At 41.9% G+C, this 21448-nt stretch overlaps 1 protein-coding gene across 3 annotated transcripts in view; it reads left to right on the top strand.

The window, feature by feature from the left end:
• The window catches only part of aff2 (AF4/FMR2 family, member 2), a 526072-nt gene that overhangs the window by 386870 nt on the left and 117754 nt on the right, over positions 1-21448 (top strand). For all 3 annotated transcript variants that reach the window (XM_043705172.1, XM_043705171.1, XM_043705174.1), the window contains exon 9: positions 10125-10159. In XM_043705172.1, coding sequence (XP_043561107.1) covers positions 10125-10159 — 35 coding nt within the window. The remainder of the gene's footprint in view (positions 1-10124; positions 10160-21448) is intronic.

Genomic DNA, 21448 nt, shown 5'->3' with positions numbered 1-21448 from the left:
ATTATCATGGATTTAAGAAAATTAAAACGATGAATACATTTCAACTGGGTAGCTTTTCAGAGCTGCGGAGTATGGAATCATTGCCCAGGTTACAAAGAAAACCCAATGGATAGCATAAAAGATTTTGACATGTGATAGATGAGATCATCTTGGGAGACACGTGCACTTTGATTGAAGATTTGACTTGGGCTGTGGGACAATTGTTCAGATGATTGGAGAAGCTTTTTATTAACTAATGCGTTAGATTTAGTGATGAAAGTCTAATCATTACAGTACAAACCAAGTGACGATTGAATACAGGAAGTGGTTAGACAATCTTGAGCTTCGTTTAGCAAAAGGATGTCCCTTGGTATCAGTCTTCCAAAAAATCCAAAATGTGACAGGTTAATTGTACTTTGGTAAACTACTGTCTAACATCTATCTAGCCGTATGGCAGCTCCGTGAAATAAATAGCGCTTTCTGAAATGCAGTAAGGATTTCAGGCTGTTAAAATGATTTGATAGACTATGTTTTTAGAAGCACTGAGCCGGCATGCCTTCTGGCTGTGTTGCTTAGCAACATTTTAATTCAAGAAGGATCAAAAAGACAAAATCCCTATGGAGTTGAAAACAGAAATAAGTCTGCAGTTGACAGATGATATGAGTTGTTATATAATATACTGTGAAGCTCACTGAGTTCTTTCATGAATGATAAATGGACTGTACACAGATCAATGAGTTCTGCAATAAACTGGAACCACGGTCCATATCTGAGGCAGAACAGGTTGCGTAGGAGGGAAGGCAGTCGGAGATTTAGTCATTGAGACAATTTGTGTACGTTTTACTGTTACAAAGTGTGAGGGGAAACAACTGGCAATATTTGGCTGTCTCATGACTGTTCCCTTCTTTCAATAGGGGTCGACCTAATTGTACCAAATATAATCATCCAGTCGTGTTCACCAACTTGATAGAAATCGGCAATTCCTTTTGAGATGTTACCGCAGCTGTCACAGTGAGGGCATTGCTATGAAATGATTATTCACCCATATGTAGTGTGCCTTTGGAGCAGCATTGTGTCAAAAGTGGCACGAGCAAATGCGGCTTTCCTTAAGCAAGTTCTGAAACAGCTCAAAGGGTTTGTCTATTTGGATCAGGCGGCAATTTCATCGCTGACACTTCTCAAATGCAGAGCAAATGACATTGGTTTAGTACATTTTCATTTATTTTTGATATAAACCTACTGGACCAGTATCAGGTGCATCGTCCAAAAATTTCTGGAGTGGGGAACTGGTTGAGTTGTTTAATCTCACCCTCAGATTGTCCTGCACTTTTCAGACAAACTGCTTGAAGTGGAAGCTGATAACATTGCTTCCAAAGCAGTTGGACACTTGGAACCTGAGTGAAGTTTGGGACTAATGATTTATCTCCTTTAATTAATGAACAGAAGGAGGACCTGAATGAATTTGATACAAATTAGGACAAAAAGAGAAACAAAAAGGACAGGGAAAGGAAGAGACTGCATTAGCCGATAGAAAAGACAGAATTGCAAACTGAGATGAAAATAAATAGAAATTAACTTAAAATCTCTCAGAACAACTTACAGCCTACAGGAATGAAACTCCTGTTTCAGTACAATGTTGAGTTTTAGATCAGAATCATCAATCACACAATTAACAGATCTCTTCAGACTCGAAGTCTGAGGCTTAATTAGATTTATTTTGATGAACAGAGAAAATCCAGCAATGTTTTGATGAATTTGAATGGAAAGACTTGAGGTGAAGCTTATTTTTGGTTTTGACAAGGTTGATAGCAAAACAGCACAAATCATCTGATAATGTGTAGAGAATTGGAACCTGTGCAGTATCTGTCCCTCATGCCCAATTACTGGGACTTTAATGAAGTAATATCGACAAGCATGCTGAATACAGAGCTCCTCTTCCAACAATTTCTGAGTCATTAAGGTTCATGTTTTTGTGATATGCTGTACTCTTAAAGGATCGAGCCACAGTTTTAATCCAAGAGAATTGTGTAGATACAATCTGTGGCATACGCAGCCAAACAGAACATAGGATTACTTATTCATTAGGACTGAACATAAATATCTAATTGCCAATTGAGATGAAAGAGTCATTTTTAAACATAATTACAATTACACATTTTGATCGGACATTTTCAATTGATCAAAAGTGGAGTCGGGGTAGATAGGATAGTGAAGGAGGTGTTTGCTATGCTTGCCATATTGTTCAGTCATTGAGTAGAGGAGTTGGGAGGTCATGTTGCGGCTGTACAGGACATTGGTTTGGCCACTTTTGGGACATTGCGTGCAATTCTGGTCTCCTTCCTATCGGAAGGATGTTGTGAAAGTTGAAAGGGTTCAGAAAAGATTTACAAGAATGTTGCCTGGGTTGGAGGGTTTGAGCTGTAGGGAGAGGCTGAATAGGCTGGGGCTGTTTTCCCGGAGCGTAAGAGGCTGACGAGTTACCTTAGAGAGGTTTAAAAAATCATGAGAAGCATGGATAGGGTCAATAGGGAAGGTCTCAGGAGAGACATACTGGCACTGAAGCGTGTCCAGTGGAGATTCACACGGATGATTCCTGGAATGGTAGGTCTAACATACGAGGAACGGCTGAGGATCCTGGGATTGTACTCATTGGAGTCTAGAAGGTTAAGGGGAGATCTAATAGAAACTTACAAAACAATACATGGCTTGGAAAGGGTGGACGCTAAGAAATTGTTTCTGTTGGGCGGGGAGACTAAGACCCGTGGGCACAGCCTTAAAATTAGAGGGGGTAAATTCAGAACAGAAATGTGGAGACATTTCTTCAGCCAGAGAGTGGTGGGCCTGTGGAATTCATTGCCGCGGAGTGCAGTAGAGGCTGGGACGCTAAATGTCTTCAAGGCAGAGATTGATAAATTCTTGATGTCACAAGGAATTAAGGGCTACGGGGAGAATGCGGGTAAGTGGAGTTGAAATGCCCATCAGCTATGATTAAATGGCGGAGTGGACTCGATGGGCCGAATAGCCTTACTTCCACTCCTATATCTTATGGTCTTATGGTCTTCTCCCCGGGGTGGGGGAGTTCAAAGCTGGAGCGCATAGGTTTACGGTGAGAAGGGAAAGATCTAAAAGGGACCTGAGGGCAATGTTTTCATGCAGAAGGTGGTGCATGTATGGAATGAGCTGCCAGAGGAACTGATGGAGACTTGTACGATTTCAACATTTAAAAGGCACCTAGATGGGTATATGAATGGGAAGGGTTTAGAGGGATATGTGCCAAATGCTGGCAAATGAGACTAGATTAATTTAAGGTGTCTGGTCGGCATGAACGAGTTGAACTGAAGGGTCTGTTTCCATGTACAATAGTTTTATAACTGTAATTCATTTTTCATTTGCATAATTGGTCATAATGGAGAATCAAAATGATAAAATAGTATTAGACATTGTTTAAAGAAGACATGAAGTCAAAGCTTTTCATCTTCCACTCACTCGATCCAAGAATCAGCAGTCTTATTTAATGTGTTATGGTGTTCCCTTTCTAAGCTAATCTTGCCTCCCACACCCAAGGGACTTGACAGGGTAAATGCTGAGAGGATGTTTCCCCTCATGGGAGAGTGAGCCCCCAGAGGTTGTCATCCGAGAATAAATGGCCACCAGTAAAAGAGTGAAACGAGAAGGAACTTCTTCTCTCAGAGGGTTGTGAGTCTTTGGAATTCCTTTTCACAGAGAGCTGAGATTGATTTAAGGCTGAGATATAGATTCTTGATCAGTCGGGGAATCGAGGACTATGGGGAAAGGGTTGGGAAGTTGAAAGGGGGATTGTAGGATCAGCCATGATCCTATTGAACGGTGGGGAAAACTCAAGGGGCTGAATGGCCTGCTCCTGTTCCTACTTCTTATGGTCTAGTCCTGATGAATGCATGACAATAAGCTTTTGACATTATGTATTTTCTTTAGCAAAGTCTAGGTCTTTAATGCTCAGGAAGTCTTTGTAGGATAATCAGTAATAAATCAAATGTGCAATTTAGGTGAAACATCTTTAACTAGTGAGTCATTGTAATATGGAACCCACTGCTGAAAGGACTAGTCAAGGTTAATTATGGAGAACCTTTCAAAGGTGAACTAGGTAAGCACATAAGCAAAAGAAACTTAAGGGCTGCTGTGATAAGGTGAAAAGGTATGAGAGAAGGTACATTTGGAAGCATTGGCACTGAGCAGTTAGGCCTGTTTTTATACTGCTACATCTAAATACTTCAAAGAAAAGATTTACTTTGGGTCCTTGAAAATTGGCAAATCGTATCTTGATCACTGAAACTTAAACATTGAGTGCTCAGAGCTGAAGTGTTGTTGAAATAGTGATGATGAATGACTTTGGAAGGAAATTGGATAGGAAGTTGGGGACAATGGGAATGGAGCAAAGTAATGGCACTGACTGGTTTGCTGTACAGAGAGCTAGCATTGACTTAACAGGCTGAATAATCTCCTTCTGTGTCCTACCAACTAAGTGATGCTACAGCACAAAAAAGCATTCGGACATTGGTCTGCTCCTGCTATTACTGTGAGCCCCATGTGCACTAATTTTCCAAAATCAGGACTGGAATTGCATTCCAAAAATAACTAATGGATTTTTAGGAGATGTTGAGCCCGCAATCTGTAGGTCACACACCATAAAACCAAGACCAAGCAGATTCTGAGAGAAAAAGATCCTCATTCTGAGCTGAACCAAAACAAATCTGAAACACTCGCTCTGCTTTCCCTGCACAGGTGCTGCCAGACCTACTGAGTTTCTCCAGGAATTTCTGTTTTTGTTTCTGGTTTCCAGCATCCGCAGTTCTTTGTTTTGTTGTTCTCATTATGCGCAAGTTAAATTTGAATGACTTTATTTAAAAATAGTACAACATGTAAGGCTGTCTTTAGAAAATGTAACAGAAATAGTGGAAATATATATTTATAGCAATTCACATCTCTACCACCCCCACCGCCCTGCTCGCCAACCTTTCCTACCAAACACTCTAATGTACATTTTTCATGCCAGAATGCATCTTTCTAGCTGGCAGTTTGAAGCTGTGATATATCTCTTGAATCATCATTAATGAAGCATCTGAATATAATGCACAGCTCCAAAATTAAAATACCGAAAGAAAGCACCAAATTATTAATTGCTGCAATCATTAGATCATCTCAAAATGTTAGATCTAAGTGGAAAGTAAGAAAGGAATTCAACTTATATGTCCGAAGGGCATTACAAGGTGCTGTGTCACCAATAAAGTACATTTTGAAAGTATTGTGATTTCAGAAATGCAGCAATTTGTACCAACAAGATCTCTCAAACACCACTGTAATAAAAGATCTTCGTTGTCTTTGAGTGACATTACTTGAGGTATAAATATTGGACAGGCCGCCCATCATTTTCTTTGAAGTGGTGCTATTGGATCTTAAATATATACATCACCTCCTAGCACAGAGAGAGACAGGGTCCTGGCTCAATATCTCAACCAAAAGACTGCTCTTCACATGGCACAGCGCTCCCTCTGTATTAGCGTTACAGTGCACGCCTAGAATTGGAACGTACAACCACATTTTAAATCTGCATGCACACATAGAAATTATAATCTATGCGATGATATTCTGAGGGATGTGATTGCATTGGAGAGAGTGTTGACGAGATTTATGGATGGAGAGTGTGTTGCTGTAAAAGGACAGCAGGTCTGGCAGCATCCAAGAAGCAGGAAAATTGACGTTTCAGGCCGGAGCCCTTCATTAGGAATCTATTACCTGGACTGAAGAGTATTACTTACGAAGAGAGGTTGGTCTGACTAAAGTTGTTTTCCTTGGATGAGGAAATTGAGGGGGGACAAGATTGAGATGTATCAAATTACGAGGGGCATGGATTTGGTCGACCAGAAGAAAAATTTCCCTTGATGGAGGGATTGGGGTGATGGATTTAAGGTAAAGGGCAAGTGGTTCAAAAGTGATGTGAGAGAAAAGTTTTTCACCCAGAGGCTGGTGGGAGTCTGGAACTGACTGCCTGAACGGATGGAGGAGGCAGAACCCCTCCTGACATAGAGGAAGTATAGGTTGTTCTGCTGGAACGTGCGTTTCGTCAATGTGAATTTGCTATAACGCGATTGACGAATAGGGGATGCTGTTCCTAAACGTGAACTTTTAAAAGGTGTGTTGGCTCTAATGTGATTGCATTGCCGACACTTGAAGTGTGATTTATATTCCGCGATTCTTGTATAGCGCAAGGTCACACAGGAACACGACTACCGTGTTATAGAAGAAATGGTTGTATTTATATGTCCACTCACAATGTCAAGGCTACAGGATAAGTGCTGGAAAATAGGATTAGAATAATGAGATGGTTGTATTTGACTGGCACCAACTCGATGGGCTGAAAGGTCTTTTACAGTGCTATGGACCTCAAAGGTGCCATTACAACGGAAGTAGTTACTTGCCAAAGGTCTTTATCTGTCTTCTACTGTCACATGCACACATGTGCATCAAGTGATGGTTCAGATCCCTTTAAAAATCTCCTGTGCTGTCTGACTGTTTCTGATTGAGTTCAGGATTCAACCAGTCATGTTGATTTTCCTATTGGCTTGATGCCACCTGTGTTAGATCCTTTTTTTGGGGAGGTCAATGGCTGCCGCTGCTGGTATTGTTTAATGCAGGTAAACGGGTCTGAAAATAATTTGATGCCCCCTTTATCTACAGGTATGCAAAATGGATACCACAGTTTTCAGTACTGAATAACATATACATATACATCCCCTGAGACATGGGTTTACAGGAACACTTTTTTTTCCCTTTGGCTTTTGCAGGAAGAGGGCTGATATCTGCTTCAGATTGTCTTTGCACTGGCTTGAAAGCAGTGTGGCTGCTCTGTTTGAGATAAACACAGCTTGCAACAAAAAAGAGAAATTGCTGGAGAAACTCAGCGGGTCTGGCAGCATCTGTGGAGAGAAAAAACCAAGTTTGAGATGGTTCTTTGTCAAAAATCTCAAGAGTCAGTGTTAAGAACACACACATAGACAGTAAGGACGGGAGCAGGCTCTTCAGCCCACCATATCTGTGCTGACCATGATGCCATTCAAACTAATCCCATCTGTCTGCACATGGTCTGTATGCCTCTATTCCCTGCCAGTCCATATGTCTGTCTAAATGCCTCTAATACATTGCTTAAGTATCTGCTTCTCCCACCTTCCCTGGCAGCATGATCCAAGCACCTACCGCCCTCTGTGTTAAACAAACTTTTCCTCGCACATCTCCTTTAAATTTTTCCCCTCTTACCTTAAACTTATGCCCTCTAGTATTTGACATGTCCACCCTGTGAAAAAGACTCGACTGTCCACCCTATCTATGTCTCTCATAATTTTATATGCTTCTTTTAGATTGCCCCTCAACCTCTGACTCTCCAGCGAAATCAATCCAAGTTCTGAAGAAGATACATTTTGGTTAACTCGGTTTCTCTCTCCACAGATAGAACAGAACTGCTGAGTTTCTCAAGCACTTTCTCGTTGAATTTCTGGCTTCCAGCATCCATTTTGCCTTAGTTGAACCTTGCTCTGAGAAATGGCAGTGAAATAGACTCAAAGGACTGAACGGTCAGCACCTATTCCCATGTGCCGAATCCACAATAGATTAGATTAGATTCCCTACAGTATGGAAACAGGCCCTTTGGCACAACCAGTCCACACCGCCCCTCCGAAGTGTAACCCACTCTACTACCTAATGGTCCTAACAGTATGGGCAATTTAGCACGGGCAATTTAGCACGGCCAGTTCACCTGACCAGCACATCTTTGGATTGTGGGAGGAAACCGGAGCACCTGGAGGAAACCCACACAGACACAGGGAGAATGTGCAAACTCCACACAGACAGTAACCCAAAGCAGGAATTGAACCCAGGTCCCTAGCACTATGAGGCAGCAGTGCTAACCACTGAGCCACCGTGCCACCCCAACCACTGAGCCACCATGCCACCCTGAGAACACCCTTTGCAGTAGTGAAATATCAGTGGAAAGGGAAGATGTGCCAGGGATGCTCTCAAGCAGAATCTAATGGTGGTACAAACAGTCTAAACTGATGCATCTTTGATTAAATGACTGCTAACTGCTGTTCCAATCTTCCACTAACAAGATCGCCACAAAGCACCACATAAAACAATACCTCAGCATGAGTGACATGACCCACAGAATACAGAGTCCGAGGCTATTACTGGAACTATAATTGGGTAATTTTTGCTCTTCAGTCCAAGACGTTTTAATTCCTTTCGGCTATTGTTGTCCTTCTTGTGAAGTGATTGTCGTGGTGTGTGAGATAATAGGAGAGCAACTCCAAGTGGTCAACTTTATCACTAGCTAAATACTGCCCACTGTTTAATTATTACTGCCATGAGCAGTGCAGTAAACATTAAGCAGCAGGCAAGGTTCTGCGCAAAATGAGCTCTCTGGAAGTGCCACACACACACTCACAAAACCTCGCCTGGTCATTCCACAACAAAGTAAAACAGATTTATTATCTCCTTAAGTTCCAATAAATGTCCCCCCACTAAGCAGCTGACCTATCCTTCTGTGGCTGGTCTTTCCATTTCAGCTGTCACGGTCCTATGTGGACTCTTCGTTCTGACTGGGACTTGTAGCACGATGAGGGAGGAGGACTTACATTTCTGTAGCACCTTCTCGTGACCTCAGTGCCTGCCAAAGTGCCAGCGAGGTGCACTTTAGAAGTGACAAAGGACCAGTCATCCAGAATCCCAGGTTAATGATCTGGGATCAAGAGGTCAAATCGGAGCATGGAAGCTGGTTGAATTTAAATTCAGTCAGTAACTGAGAATTTGAAAGCTATCCTCTGTAATTATGATTTGGAGATGCCGGTATTGGACTGGGGTGTACAAAGTTAAATATCACACAACACCAGGTTATAGTCCAACAGATTTATTTGGAAGCACTAACTTTCAGAGCGCTGCTCCTTCATCAGGTGGTTATGGAGTACTCCAAAAGCTAGTGCTTCCAATTAAACCTGTTGGACTATAACTTGGTGTTGTGTGATTTTTATCTTCTGTAATGTTGACAACGAAGGGGAGGCCACAGCCTAGTGGTATTATTGCTGAACTGTCAATCCAGGAAACCAGGTTCACAGTCCCACCACAACTGATGATGGAATTTGAATTCAATAGAGATTTGGAATTAAGAGTCTAGTGATGATCACAAAACCATTACTCAGTGTTGGGTAAACCCAATCTGGTTCACTAATGTCCTTTAGGGAAGGAAGCTGCCATCCTTACCTGGTCTGATCTACATGTGTCTCCAGCAATGTATTTCACTTTTAGCTGCCCTTTAGAATCGCCTAGTAAGTTACTCAGAGAAAATGGGGACTATAGATGCTGGAGAGTCAGAGACGAAAAGTGTGGTGCTGGAAAGGCACAGCAGGTCAGGCAGCGTCCAAGAGCCCTTCATCAGGAATGTTACTTAGCACGTTTTGTAATACCTTGTCAGTGACGTCCACATCCCTTGAAAAATCAAAGGAAACAAATGTTTAGAGCGACAATATACTTAAGTGTTTTAAGAGTCTCCCCAAAGACTTCCTTTTAAAAACACAACACTTTACCACAGGTTTTGTTCTTTGCAATGACTGGCAGAATACAACAGCGTATGCACAGATGGTCCACAATGCTCATTTTTAATGACAATGTCCAACCCCTGCATTAGGAACAACAGATTTAGGAGGTTAGTAAGTTTGCAGATGACGTTAAAATTGCAGATATCGTGGACAGTGAAGAAGGTTATCTAAGATTACAAATGGATCTTAATCAATTGGGCCAATGGGCTGAGGAGGGGCAGATGGAGTTTAATTTGGATAAATGTGATATATTATATTTTGGTAAAACAAGCAAGGACAGACACAGAGAGAACATGTAAACGCCACACAAGTAGTGGCCTGAGGATGGAATTGAACCCAGGCCTCTGGCACTGAGGCAGCAGTACTGATCACTGAGCCACCATGCTGTTCCCAAATCTGATGCTTCTTCTGATTTTCCTGTGCTTCAAAGCATCTTGGCCGACTGCTAAGTGCTGCAACTCTAAATTGTGAAAGCCTTTGCAATGACTGTTTTGTTTCAGCTAATTATTTTCTTTGTACTCGCAGGTGGAGAAAACCAAGATTCGATCCATCGCTGTAAAGTAAGTTTCTTTTTAAGTTTCTCTGATTTCATGTTGCATGTTTCTACGTGTGATCAAATGCTGAAGTGTTTATCGTATTTAGTTGGAGGATTATTTATGTTCTTCAAGGTATCCAGTTAAGTGATGGCGCAAGCATGACTCTGCAACACACTCATTAGCATGGAGGAAGGCACGTGATTTACTCGAAAGTAAATTATCCAATCTAATTCCAAAGCAACTTGTGTTTTGTTTCATCTAACACTGTTTCAGCAAATTTACTCAGCGAGCACTGCAAATCTGAAAGCAACTGTGTAGGTTTCATTAAACAAGCTGTAACGCGATTACAAACGATTATCCTCAGGTTAGCCCGAGAGATAAACATGGAAGTAAAGGCTTTGTCAGTGGCTCAATGTTAATGCAACCAGATTTTAAAGAGCTGTTGTAGAAATTCAAACTGGTGGTAACCCAATACTTACCTACATTGGTCGGCGCTCTGGGATGTCATGGAGAGATGTAGTCAGGTTTTGCATCGTTAGGAGGATCAGATAAAACGATCATAGTGACTTCTGCACCTACACCTCTCCTTTAGTAATGCTAATGATTACATGTACTTAATATAGACAATGAGAAGCTGAACACAAATTGATCACAGAGGCTTTGGAAGCTGGGTCAATGACTATATTCAAGAAAGAGATTGATAACAGATATTAAAGGCATTAAGGGGCACAGAGTGAAAATTGGAATATAGGGTTGAGGTAGAGGATCAGTCACAATATTATTGAATGGTGAAGTGAGCTCAAAAATTTGAATGACATTCTACTCCTAGTTTTTCTGTCTAATGTTAGTCATCGCATGTTATGCATAAATTGAACAGAACGTTCCAACACCATACACAAATAATTTCAAGCAGACCCAAGCTGATACTCAGTATTAATAAGTTGGTGGGAGAGGCTTCATAGGACATGGATGGAGGCGATGTTCTGGTAGTCATGTCATAAGGCTAGTCAGCCAGAGAGCCAGGCTAATGATTTTGAAACATGGCTTCACATCTGTCTAGGATAGCTGGCAGAATTTAAATTTGATGAACACAATCCAGAATTGAAAGTTAGTCTTAGAAACAGTGACCATGAAAATATCATTGATTATTGCAAAACACCTATCACTAATATCACCAATAAAATTTGCCATCCATATCTGAACTAACCTATTCCTTGCTTCAGACAATGATGGCTGACTCTGGAATGTCGAGGCATATCATTCTATTTGAGGGCAATTAGGATGCACAACAATTGCTGTTGACATTTCATCCCAAGAACGAATCAAGTTAAAAAGAAAGGTCCACGTTGGATAGGACTCTGGGTTTGCTGGGCTCCTACCTGTGGTGCTGCTGGGGATTAGTCAGCAGTAAGCAGTTGGAGTTTTGAACCTGACCTATCTTTTGAATGGGCCTGGACACTTCCTAAGGGAAGTAGTGGAAATGGGCCTTCAGGTCAATCAAAGGCCAATGATTGGTACATGCTGCAAGTGTCTTGAGGTTGATAGCCTGTTGGCTCCTTCCCAGTTTATCTCAAGATCGGAAAAAACAACCAGAAATCACTGGGTTTCCTCCCCTTTATCGTCTGCCTTTTTAAAAAAGGGGTTTTCAGTTGTAATTGTTTGCTGTTTCATTCCGTGGCATCCTGAGTGCAAAAAAACAATGTCAATCATTTGTTGTTCTCATTCCAGGGCTTGCGTTTTCATGTCACAAGATTTCTGCAGGCAAAACGTATTCATTTCAAATGAATATATTTATACTTGAAGAAAATACTTGGTTTAATTTCCCAGAGATCATTTTGACAGTGTATAATATTGCAAAACTAGTGGCAGCAGGTAGACACCAAGTTTCATACCTGTCGTCATTTGCATTAGAATTAACTTTAATGTACTTGTCCGTTTCATGAATGTAATTTGATGACAATCAATCATCACAAAGTCAGTAATTCCCCATCCCAACCTTTGACCTTACCTTGCTTAGGTCACAAGGCTGACATAAAGTTTAACCCTTGGCTGAAATCTATGGCAAAATATTTTGGAATCGCAGAGTCTTTGCTCTCTTGTTTATGAACATCTGTACAGCACCAAAGATAGGGTGTAGCTTAATGTCATAGAGTCCTACAACATGGAGACAAGCCATTCGGCCCAAACTGGTCCATGCCGACCAAAGTGTCCATCCACGCTAACGCCATTTCCCTGCACTTGGCCCATATCCTTCTAAACGTTTCCTATCCATGTATTTGTCCAAATGCCTTTTAACTGTTATTAATGTACCCGCCTCAACCATTTCCTCTGGCAGCTCATTCCACATGTGTACCACCCTCTTGTAAAAAACGTTTTCCCTCAGGTTCCATTCTATTCTTACCCCTCTAACCTTAAACTGATGTCCTCTAGTTCTTGATTCCTAAATCTTGGGGAAAAGACTGAGTGCATTCACCCGATCCATGCCTCTCATGATTTTATACACTTCTACAAGATCCCCCCTCAACCTCTGATGCACTAAAGAAAAAACAGGAAACAAACACTTGCATTAAATGGGTGTCAGAAGTGGTGAACTTCATGGATCAGTTCAGACCCACTTTTGTTTTTGATACAAGCAAATATTTGAACTTGGGCTTCGGTAAACAATCATGAGATGTTTGTGAAATGCAATGTGCGAATACTGGCGGACTCCAGGAGATATTAGCAAAATAGGGATAACTTATTGAAAATGGGTATGAGGGGGCAGATATGTCTTCATGTGGGCAAGTGTGAAATAAGGTACTTTGGAAGAAAAAGGAGTATGCTGTGATTGGAAAGACGCTGGTGCGAGTGCACAATTCAAAAAATTAGTGGGAAGTGAGGAAAGATAAAGCCTCGAAATAAAAACAAACACCGATACTTTTGTGTTCATTAAATAGAATATTAGAGTCAAGAAGTATTGATAAATTCATACAAAATATTAGTTAGGCATCAGTTAGTGAGTGAATGTGAATTTTTATGTGCCATATGGAAACAACTACATTGAAACCACATAGGATGTTGTTGGAATGGGACACAGTTATAATAAGAATTGGCCTGAAGCTTAAGGATAATTTCCACCGATCCAGTGTCATAGAGTTATAGATTCAGAGAGATGTACAGCATAGAAACAGACCCTTTGGTCCAATTCGTTCATACCAACCAGACATCCCAACTCAATCTAGTCCCACCTGCCAGCACTTGGCCCATATCCCTCTAAACCCTTCCTATTCATATACCCATCCAAATGCCTCTTGAATGTTGTAATTGTACCATCCTCCACCACTTCCTCTGGCAGCTCATTCCATACATGCACCACCTTCTGTGTGGAAAAAGTTGCCCTTTAGGTCCCGTTTATATGTTTCTCCTTTCACCCTAAATCTATTCCCTCCAGTTCTGGATAACACTCCCACTCCCACCCCCCCACTCCCTCTCTCCACCAGGGAAAAGACTTTGTCTATTTATCCTATCCATGCCCCTCATGATTTTACAAACCTCTATCAGGTCACCCCTCAGCCTCCAACGCTCCAGGGAAACTAGCTATAGCTCAAATCCTCCAGCCCTGGCAACATCATTGTAAATCCTTTCTGAACCCTTTCAAGTTTCACAACATTCTTCCGATAGGAAGGAGACTAGAATTGCATGCAATATTCCAGCAGTGGCCTAACCAATGTCCTGTTTAGCCGCAACATGACCTCCCAACTCCTGTACTCAATATTCTGACCAATAAAGGAAAGCATACCAAAAGCCTTCTGCACTATCCTATCTACCTCCGACTCCACTTTCAAGGAGCTAAGAACCGGCACTCCAAGGTCTCTTTGTTCATCAGCATTCTCCAGGACCTTACTATTAAGTGTATAAGTGCTGCTAAGAGTGGTTTCCAAAGTGCAACACCTTGCATTTATCTAAATTAAACTCCATCTGCCACTTCTCAGCCCATTGGCCAATCTAGTCAAGATCCTGTTGTAATCTGAGGTAATCTTCTTTGCAGTTTTGGTGTCATCTGCAAATTTGCTAACCATACCTCCTATGTTCATATCCAAATCATTTATATAAATGATGAAAATTAGTGGACCAGCACCGATCCTTGTGGCACTCCACTGGTCACAGGCCTCCAGTCCGAAAAACAACCCTCCACCACCACCCTCTGTCTTCTACCTTTGAGCTGGTTCTGTATCCAAATGGCTAGTTCTCCCTGTATTCCATGAGGTGTAGGTAAAAACAATGACTGCAGATGCTGGAAACCAGATTCTGGATTAGTGGTGCTGGAAGAGCACAGCAGTTCAGGCAGCATCCAAGGAGCAGTAAAATCGACGTGATGTCCATGAGATGTAATCAGTTTCCCATGGGGAAGCTTGTTGAACACCTGACTGAAGTTCATATAGATCACCTACACCACTCTGCCCTCATCAATCCTCTTTGTTGCATTTTCAAAAAAATCAATCAAGTTTGTGAGGCGTGATTTCCCCACGCACAAAACCATGGTGACTATCCTACTTGCCTTTCCAAATACATGCCAATTCTGTCTCTCAGGAGTACATCCAACAACTTGCCCACCACCAACATCAGCCTCACTGGTCTACAGTTCCCTGGCTTGTCCTTACCACCTTTCTTAAGTAGTGGCACCACGTTTGCCAACCTCCAGTCTTCTGGCACCTCACCTGTGACTATCGATGATACTAATATCTCAGCAAGGGGCCCAGCAATCTCTTTCCTAGCTTCCCACAGAGTTCTAGGGTACACTGATCAGGTCCTGGGGATTTATCCACCTTTATACGTTGAAATGCAAAAGGAAAGTTAGAGGGAATTTGTGACATGAAGGAGGATTATTTCCTGTAGTTGGTCAGGTAGTGAGGAAGAGTCATCACTGGGAGAGTGAGGCGTGATTGCTTTAGACAGTAAGTAATCGAAGCAGTGTTTAAGGTAAAAATAGGTAAGTATTTGTAGGTATATGGTGGATTCAGCCAAAATCTGTCATAGAAATGATTGGCTGATTGGCCTGATCCTACGTTGTAAGCTTATACAACTTTGCAGTATACGATTACAAGAGAGAATTCTATTCATATGGGGATTAGCCAAGCAGTGTGAGATCAGAATATTGAGGGACTGAAATGGAACTTTTTCTAATGAGATTATAATTCAAACATTGCTGATTTATTAAATACATAAATAGTTAATAAAGTTTCTCAATGTAGGTTGGCTGATTCCCAAGGTATAGGGACTACTCCTGGGTCAATTAAACTTTAATCCAGATTTCAGTTTTGAAAGTATAATGAAGTGTGCCAAGGTTGCCAGGTTACAGAACAGGCGCACTTGGAGACAACAGATACTGTCGAGTCTTGGTTATCTGAGACCTAGCCATTTCTGATTGGCCATGGCTGATGTAAGTACAAGCCGGTAAAGTAATTCTGGTTTGCAATATTAAATAGTAGGTGAGAGAGAAGGAGAAAACAATTCTTAAAGCTTTCACTGCTACTGCCCAGCCGAGCTATTGGAGATTCTGATAAGACAAGGTTGGGAATTCTATGGTGGCTCTATTGGCAATGTTGCCTTACAGTGCTAGCAACCCTTGTTTGATTCCATCCTTGGGCAACTGTCTGTGGAGTCTGTGTGGGTTTCCTCTGGGTGTTCCGGTTTTTTCCCATAGTCCAAAGACATGCAGGTTAGGTGGATTGGCTGCACTGAAATTGTCCATAGTGTCCATGGAGGTGTAGGTGGCTTAGCCATGGGAAATGCAGTGTTATAGGATGGGGGGGGTCTAGGTGGGATGCTCTTTGGAGGGTTGGTGTGGACTCAATAAACCAAATGGCCAACTTCCACACTGTAGGGATTCTATGATGACGCAAAGAACATAGAACAACATAAGAACTCAGAATGGAGTAGGCAGTTCAGCCCCTTGAGTCTGCTCTCCATTGGTTGGCTAACCCCATCTCAGCCTCAATTCCACTTTCCTTACTGCTCTCCATAACCCTTCTGTACTGTACGTTCACACTTGATTACCTACTTAGCAACTCCCTGATCTTAAAAAAAAGGAATAAAAATCTTGAATCGCTGGTCTTCCTAAAGTACACTACAGCCAATGAAATGATTTTGATGTGTGAGCACTGCAATAATGTTATAAAAAAAACTGCAGATACTGGAAATCTGAAATAAGAACAGAAAGTACTGGAGAAACTCAGCTAGTCTGGCAGCATCTGTAGAGGGAGAAACAGAGTTAACGTTCTGGATTCAGTGACCCCAAGGGTCACTAGACGCGAACTGTTTTAATGCTTGTAGCTAAATAGCACGCAAGATTCCTCAAAAAGCAATGAAATGAATAATCTGATAGTAATCTTTTGGTATCGATGAGGGATGAACATTTGCCAGGACATTGTGGAGATCTTGCTTTCCATCCTCAGATATCACTATACTACCTTCTACCTCCATCTGAAAGTACAGACCAGGACTCCATTTAATGTTTCATGAAAAGATGGCACCTCTGATAGTACTGTACTCCCTCACTCCTATGGCGAAGTGCCCGCCTAATTTTATGACCAAGACTCTGGAGTAGGTCATGATCCATACCTCAAACTTCTGAATCTGAGGGAGGAGAGTGTCCCATCTCCATCATCTCTAACCTCTCAAACCTATCTGCGTCCCTCCAATCTCCAATCTCTCTCCAATACCAGATGCCGTCACCTGCAAGGCAACAAGTTTAGGAATTTTGGTTCCCGTATCAAAGGAAGGATGTGCTAAGGGCAGAGAGGGTCTAGAGGAGGTTTTCAGGAACGCTTACAGAGATGAAGGGCTTGTCATATGAGGAGCGGTTGAGACTCTGAGTTTGTACTTGATGGAGTTTAGGAGAATGAGGGGGATCTGATTAAACGGCAGAATACCAAAAGGCCTGGATATTGTGGACATGGAGAAGACGTTTTCAAGAATAGGAGAGATTAGGACCCAAGGGTACAGCCCCACTGTGTAGGGATGATTTTTCAGAACTGAGATGAGGAGGGATTTCTTCATCCAGAGTATGATGGATGTGTGGAACTCTCTGCTGGAGAGGGCTGTGGAGTCAGTGAGTATGTTTAAGACTGAGATAGATAGTAATGAGACCAACTGTCACCCACCCATCCCCCCACAGGGAGAAGGTAGGAGAATGCGGATGAGAAACATATCAGCCATGATCAAATGACAGAGCAAACTCGATGGGACAAACAGTCGAGTTCTGCTTCTATATCATACGGCCTTACGAATTCCCTCTCTTAACCTCTCCCCATTCACCTTCCTCTCCTTATTTATGAAGCTCCTTTGTCCAAGCTGCTGGGCCCATGTGTCAATATCCTTCTCTGTCTTGGTTGGTCACGATGTTATGAAGCACCTCAAGGTGTTTCACTCCATTCAGGTGCAAGTTGTTGCTGTTAGAGTACATGACCCTGGGCTGACATTTTTATCTCTCCAATTAATGTTTGAGGAAGAAGGCCATTAGGAAGAAGTTGGGAAATGCCCTTACAAAGAGGGAGGTAATGGAAAGGGGGCAGACATACATTTCCACCAGAACACTTGATCAGCATCAACCCACTGGATATTGACAATGGGAAGGGGTACTATGGATGCCACCCCACTGTCCTAACTGCCCCTGACTCCCCCACTCATCCTTCTCCTTGTGATTCCCACCCATTAAATTGTGCCTTGGGTTATCCACTGATCCTGAGAGTCTGGCTCTTGTCCCTCCCAGCAGCAGCCACAACCTCTCCTGTGGGGCTGCTAAGCATAAAAGCTGCTGACTGAAATTGGATGTGTCAGTAGCTTGCAGTCAATGGGACTCCCTTTGGAGGGCTGTCGTCCCTGGGAAAAACATAAAAACATAGGAGCGGGAGATTTTGCACTTTGAGACTGCTCCGTAACTTAGGTGCCTGTTCCCATTTTCTCCCCGTAACCTTTGATCCATGTAACCTTAAGAACTATTGTGTGTCTGACACCCTCTTAATAAAATAAACATCCTGTCCTTGGCCTTGCCACGACCTGAGTGGCATGTAATTCAGGAAAAAAGCCTCAATTGAAATTCTGATTTTGGTGAGTTTGCGTTTTATAAATGGCACATAGCAACGGTGCTTCTAAACTGCTAAGGTTCCACACAGCATCAACTTTCCCGGTCACAGACCCCCGGAAAGAAGGTTAGATGGAATGCTAGTACACATTGCTGCCACTATGCGGTGAATGTTTTAGGTGGTGGAGGTGTACTAATCAAGCTGGTTGCTTTGCCCTTGAATGGCGTTGAGCGTCTTGAGTATTGCTGAAGCTGCACAAATCCAGGCAGCCGGAGAAATCCACCTTAAGTTGAGGAAAGAGAGAATGCCAGTTGGAGTGAGACCCCAGACCAATACCTTGTCTGAGGAACAGTGTGTGGTGGCTGGCAGAGGATGAAGAAAGAGTTATATGCATATCAAGTTGCTGTGCATAATGATCAAATAAAGAAAAAATGAATTTCTGTTTCGGCAGCATTAAGATGAACAATTCTAATTTCACACTCTCAAATACGTCGTACACTTCAAGTAATGCAAACACTTAGGTTTATTGCTATATAAATATGATTAAATATTCCATTAATGGTTATTTTACTAAAGTGTGAAGCTGAATCTCTCAATCTTTGACTGGTGGATTATATCATTTAGGGATTATCTGTCCCTGCAATCATTCTACACTTGCTGTGAAATCACAGCCATTAAACTGATATATCTAACTAGCTAGCAGCAAGTAACTCAAATGCTTCCTCACAAGAGCAATTGCCAAATAAACTGATGGAATTTGATTTTGTTAATGTGTCATTTGAAAATATATTTTGCAGAGACTGATGACATCTCTAAATGCTGAACGTAAAAATAGTAGCCAATACAAATGGGCATTCGAAGCATCCAACCCGTTTATTAATCAGTCTCCCTCCTCCACCTTTGATGACACAACTTTTCCCTTTTGAAATGATATATAAGGTTATGGAATAGGTGAACCCATTTCGAATAGTTTTTATGTAATTTTTTTTCCCACATGGTTTAATATTAGAATTGTGAAGGAAGTCCCAGCAAACACATTGACCTTGGGACGTGGCTCTCAATCTTGGTTTCAGAGACCACTGCTTACAAAACTCTAGTGATCGCTATGGTATGGGTTTCCTCTTCCCAAAATCAGTCTGAATCTGGGATTATCAAGTGGATTTGGAGGAACAGTACATGTCACATCATCAAGTAGGCAAAGCAGCTAATTATATTCTAGTATCGAACGGCTATGAATGTAAACCATCACATTTTTGCCAGTTCAAAATCAGGACTATTAAGCACTGATTATAAAATTTCCCAGAGCTTCATGTCATCTTATTTGTGATAATGTTGTGCCTCTAGTGAGAACTGAAACATCCCTCAAGCTGTGTCAGAGAGATGGGATTAGCAAGAAAGGAACATGGAGCTATTGGAGTTAACACAATGATTTGGTCAGAGAGGTTGCTGAGAGAGTCAGAGAGGGTCTTTTAGAAAGAGAGTAAAGAGGGGAAGATTTGTAGAAGGAATTGTAAACATGCAGACTATGTGGCTCCAGGTATGAATTGAGTGAACTATAAAGGGTAGGGAGGATGCACAAGAGCATTTGCAGAGAATGCAGAGACCTTGGGGATTGTTTAGGGATTACTGCGTAACTGAGATGGGGAGCAGAAATACCATGTCAGGATTGAAACACAAGGCTGGGCTTTGAAATTGGAGGCTGTTAGAGAGCCAGTAACCAACCAGCAAGAACAAAATGTGACACAGATTCAGGGTGCAGGCAATAGAGCTTTGAATGAGTTTGAGTTCATGGACAATGGAACACAGGAGAGTTAGCCAATCGAGTTGTGGAATAGCCAGGTCTTTAGCTTGATCCCTGAGATAGCTGCATATATTGCAATGTCCTTGCACATTATGGTTATGACCAGAGTCCAGCTGAGAATCTGTAAATGGTTATGGTTCCAGGCCAGCACCCCAAGCTTCCAGATGAGGATCTTGCCTTTGCGGATACCTCATACCGAGACCAAATTAATTTGTAAAAGGAGCCAATGTAACCAACTTTCTTGAATTAGCATAGGAGTGAGTTTCTTAAATGCCAACTGCAAAAAGAAATAATGCCAGTACACAAAAATGTGAGTCCAAAAAAATGATAAAAGTAAACTGGTATTCAGATCAGTCTCTCTGCGTCATTTGTGAAGAGTAGACAGTGGAATTTTAAAAATTGAACAGTCAATTTTGAGGTTTTTCTTTGCTGATGAGTTGAAATCCTTTTGTTCTGTTTCCATCTACTTGGCAGCACTCAAAGCACAAGTCCTTTTTGCTGTTTTTCCTTCTGACTGTCTTGTCGGCTGGTTGGTTTCGAGCCCTCGGAGCAGGACGATCCTTTTGCCTGCCATGCTGGGGTGGTTCCTTGACTGTGACGTTCAAGCCCAGGCTCATTCCCACAAACCTCAGTTCACCAGCTCACCGTCTCCCGCTAGTACACCTCCTCCCACGAGCACACACACCAGGGTTGTGTTTAGCTTTCCTTTTGTATATCCCTGGAAGGACAAAAGGTTTGCGAGATGTGATTTTTCTGCTGAGAGGAGATCATCCCCCTCATTATGTCTTCCTTTTATATCTCTCTTCCGGACTGGAGTCTCCCCGGCACCTTATGGGTCGCTATTCCAGTAGTCCCATACAGAATATTTCCAGACTGCGCTGAATTTATATCTGCAGTATTTTCTGTGTCTCCTCTCTCCAACACATTTTGCACATTAAAGTTAAAAATGTCCATTATGCTTTAGGTTTCTGATCAGTCATGTGGTGCTCTCTTCAGTTTATGTTCTGATATCTGAATGTTGCATGCAAATTGAAGATTAATCTGAAAGGAATCATGGAAAACTATCATTAGCAGTAAATGCTACAGTGAAGACACTTGACAGGATTGCTGTTGGAGATGAATAAAAACTGCTGCTTCAGATTTTTCAGTACTAACCACATGTGTAATATCACACATATTAATGAAGAAAAATTGTTATTAGGCCATATGTGATATTAAACTTTTATAAATGTAATTTGGCCAACAGCCATATGTGCTGATAAAAATTCATTGAAAACTACTGCACTTTTGACATTTGCCACAACCAAGTAAATAGTCACTTTTGTTGCTGAGAAATGAGTCTTAGTTTTTACTCAGTGGGATAGCAACAAGGTGGTGTGACCTGAATGTATATAGTGTCTTTCACTGCCTCAGGACTTACAAAAGTGCTTTACAACCAATGAAGCACTT

This window comes from Chiloscyllium plagiosum, chromosome 15 (genome assembly GCF_004010195.1).
Source record: "Chiloscyllium plagiosum isolate BGI_BamShark_2017 chromosome 15, ASM401019v2, whole genome shotgun sequence".
Lineage (NCBI taxonomy): Eukaryota > Metazoa > Chordata > Chondrichthyes > Orectolobiformes > Hemiscylliidae > Chiloscyllium > Chiloscyllium plagiosum.
Note: the sequence above shows the minus strand (reverse complement) of the source record. Positions and strands in the feature narration are given on the sequence as shown.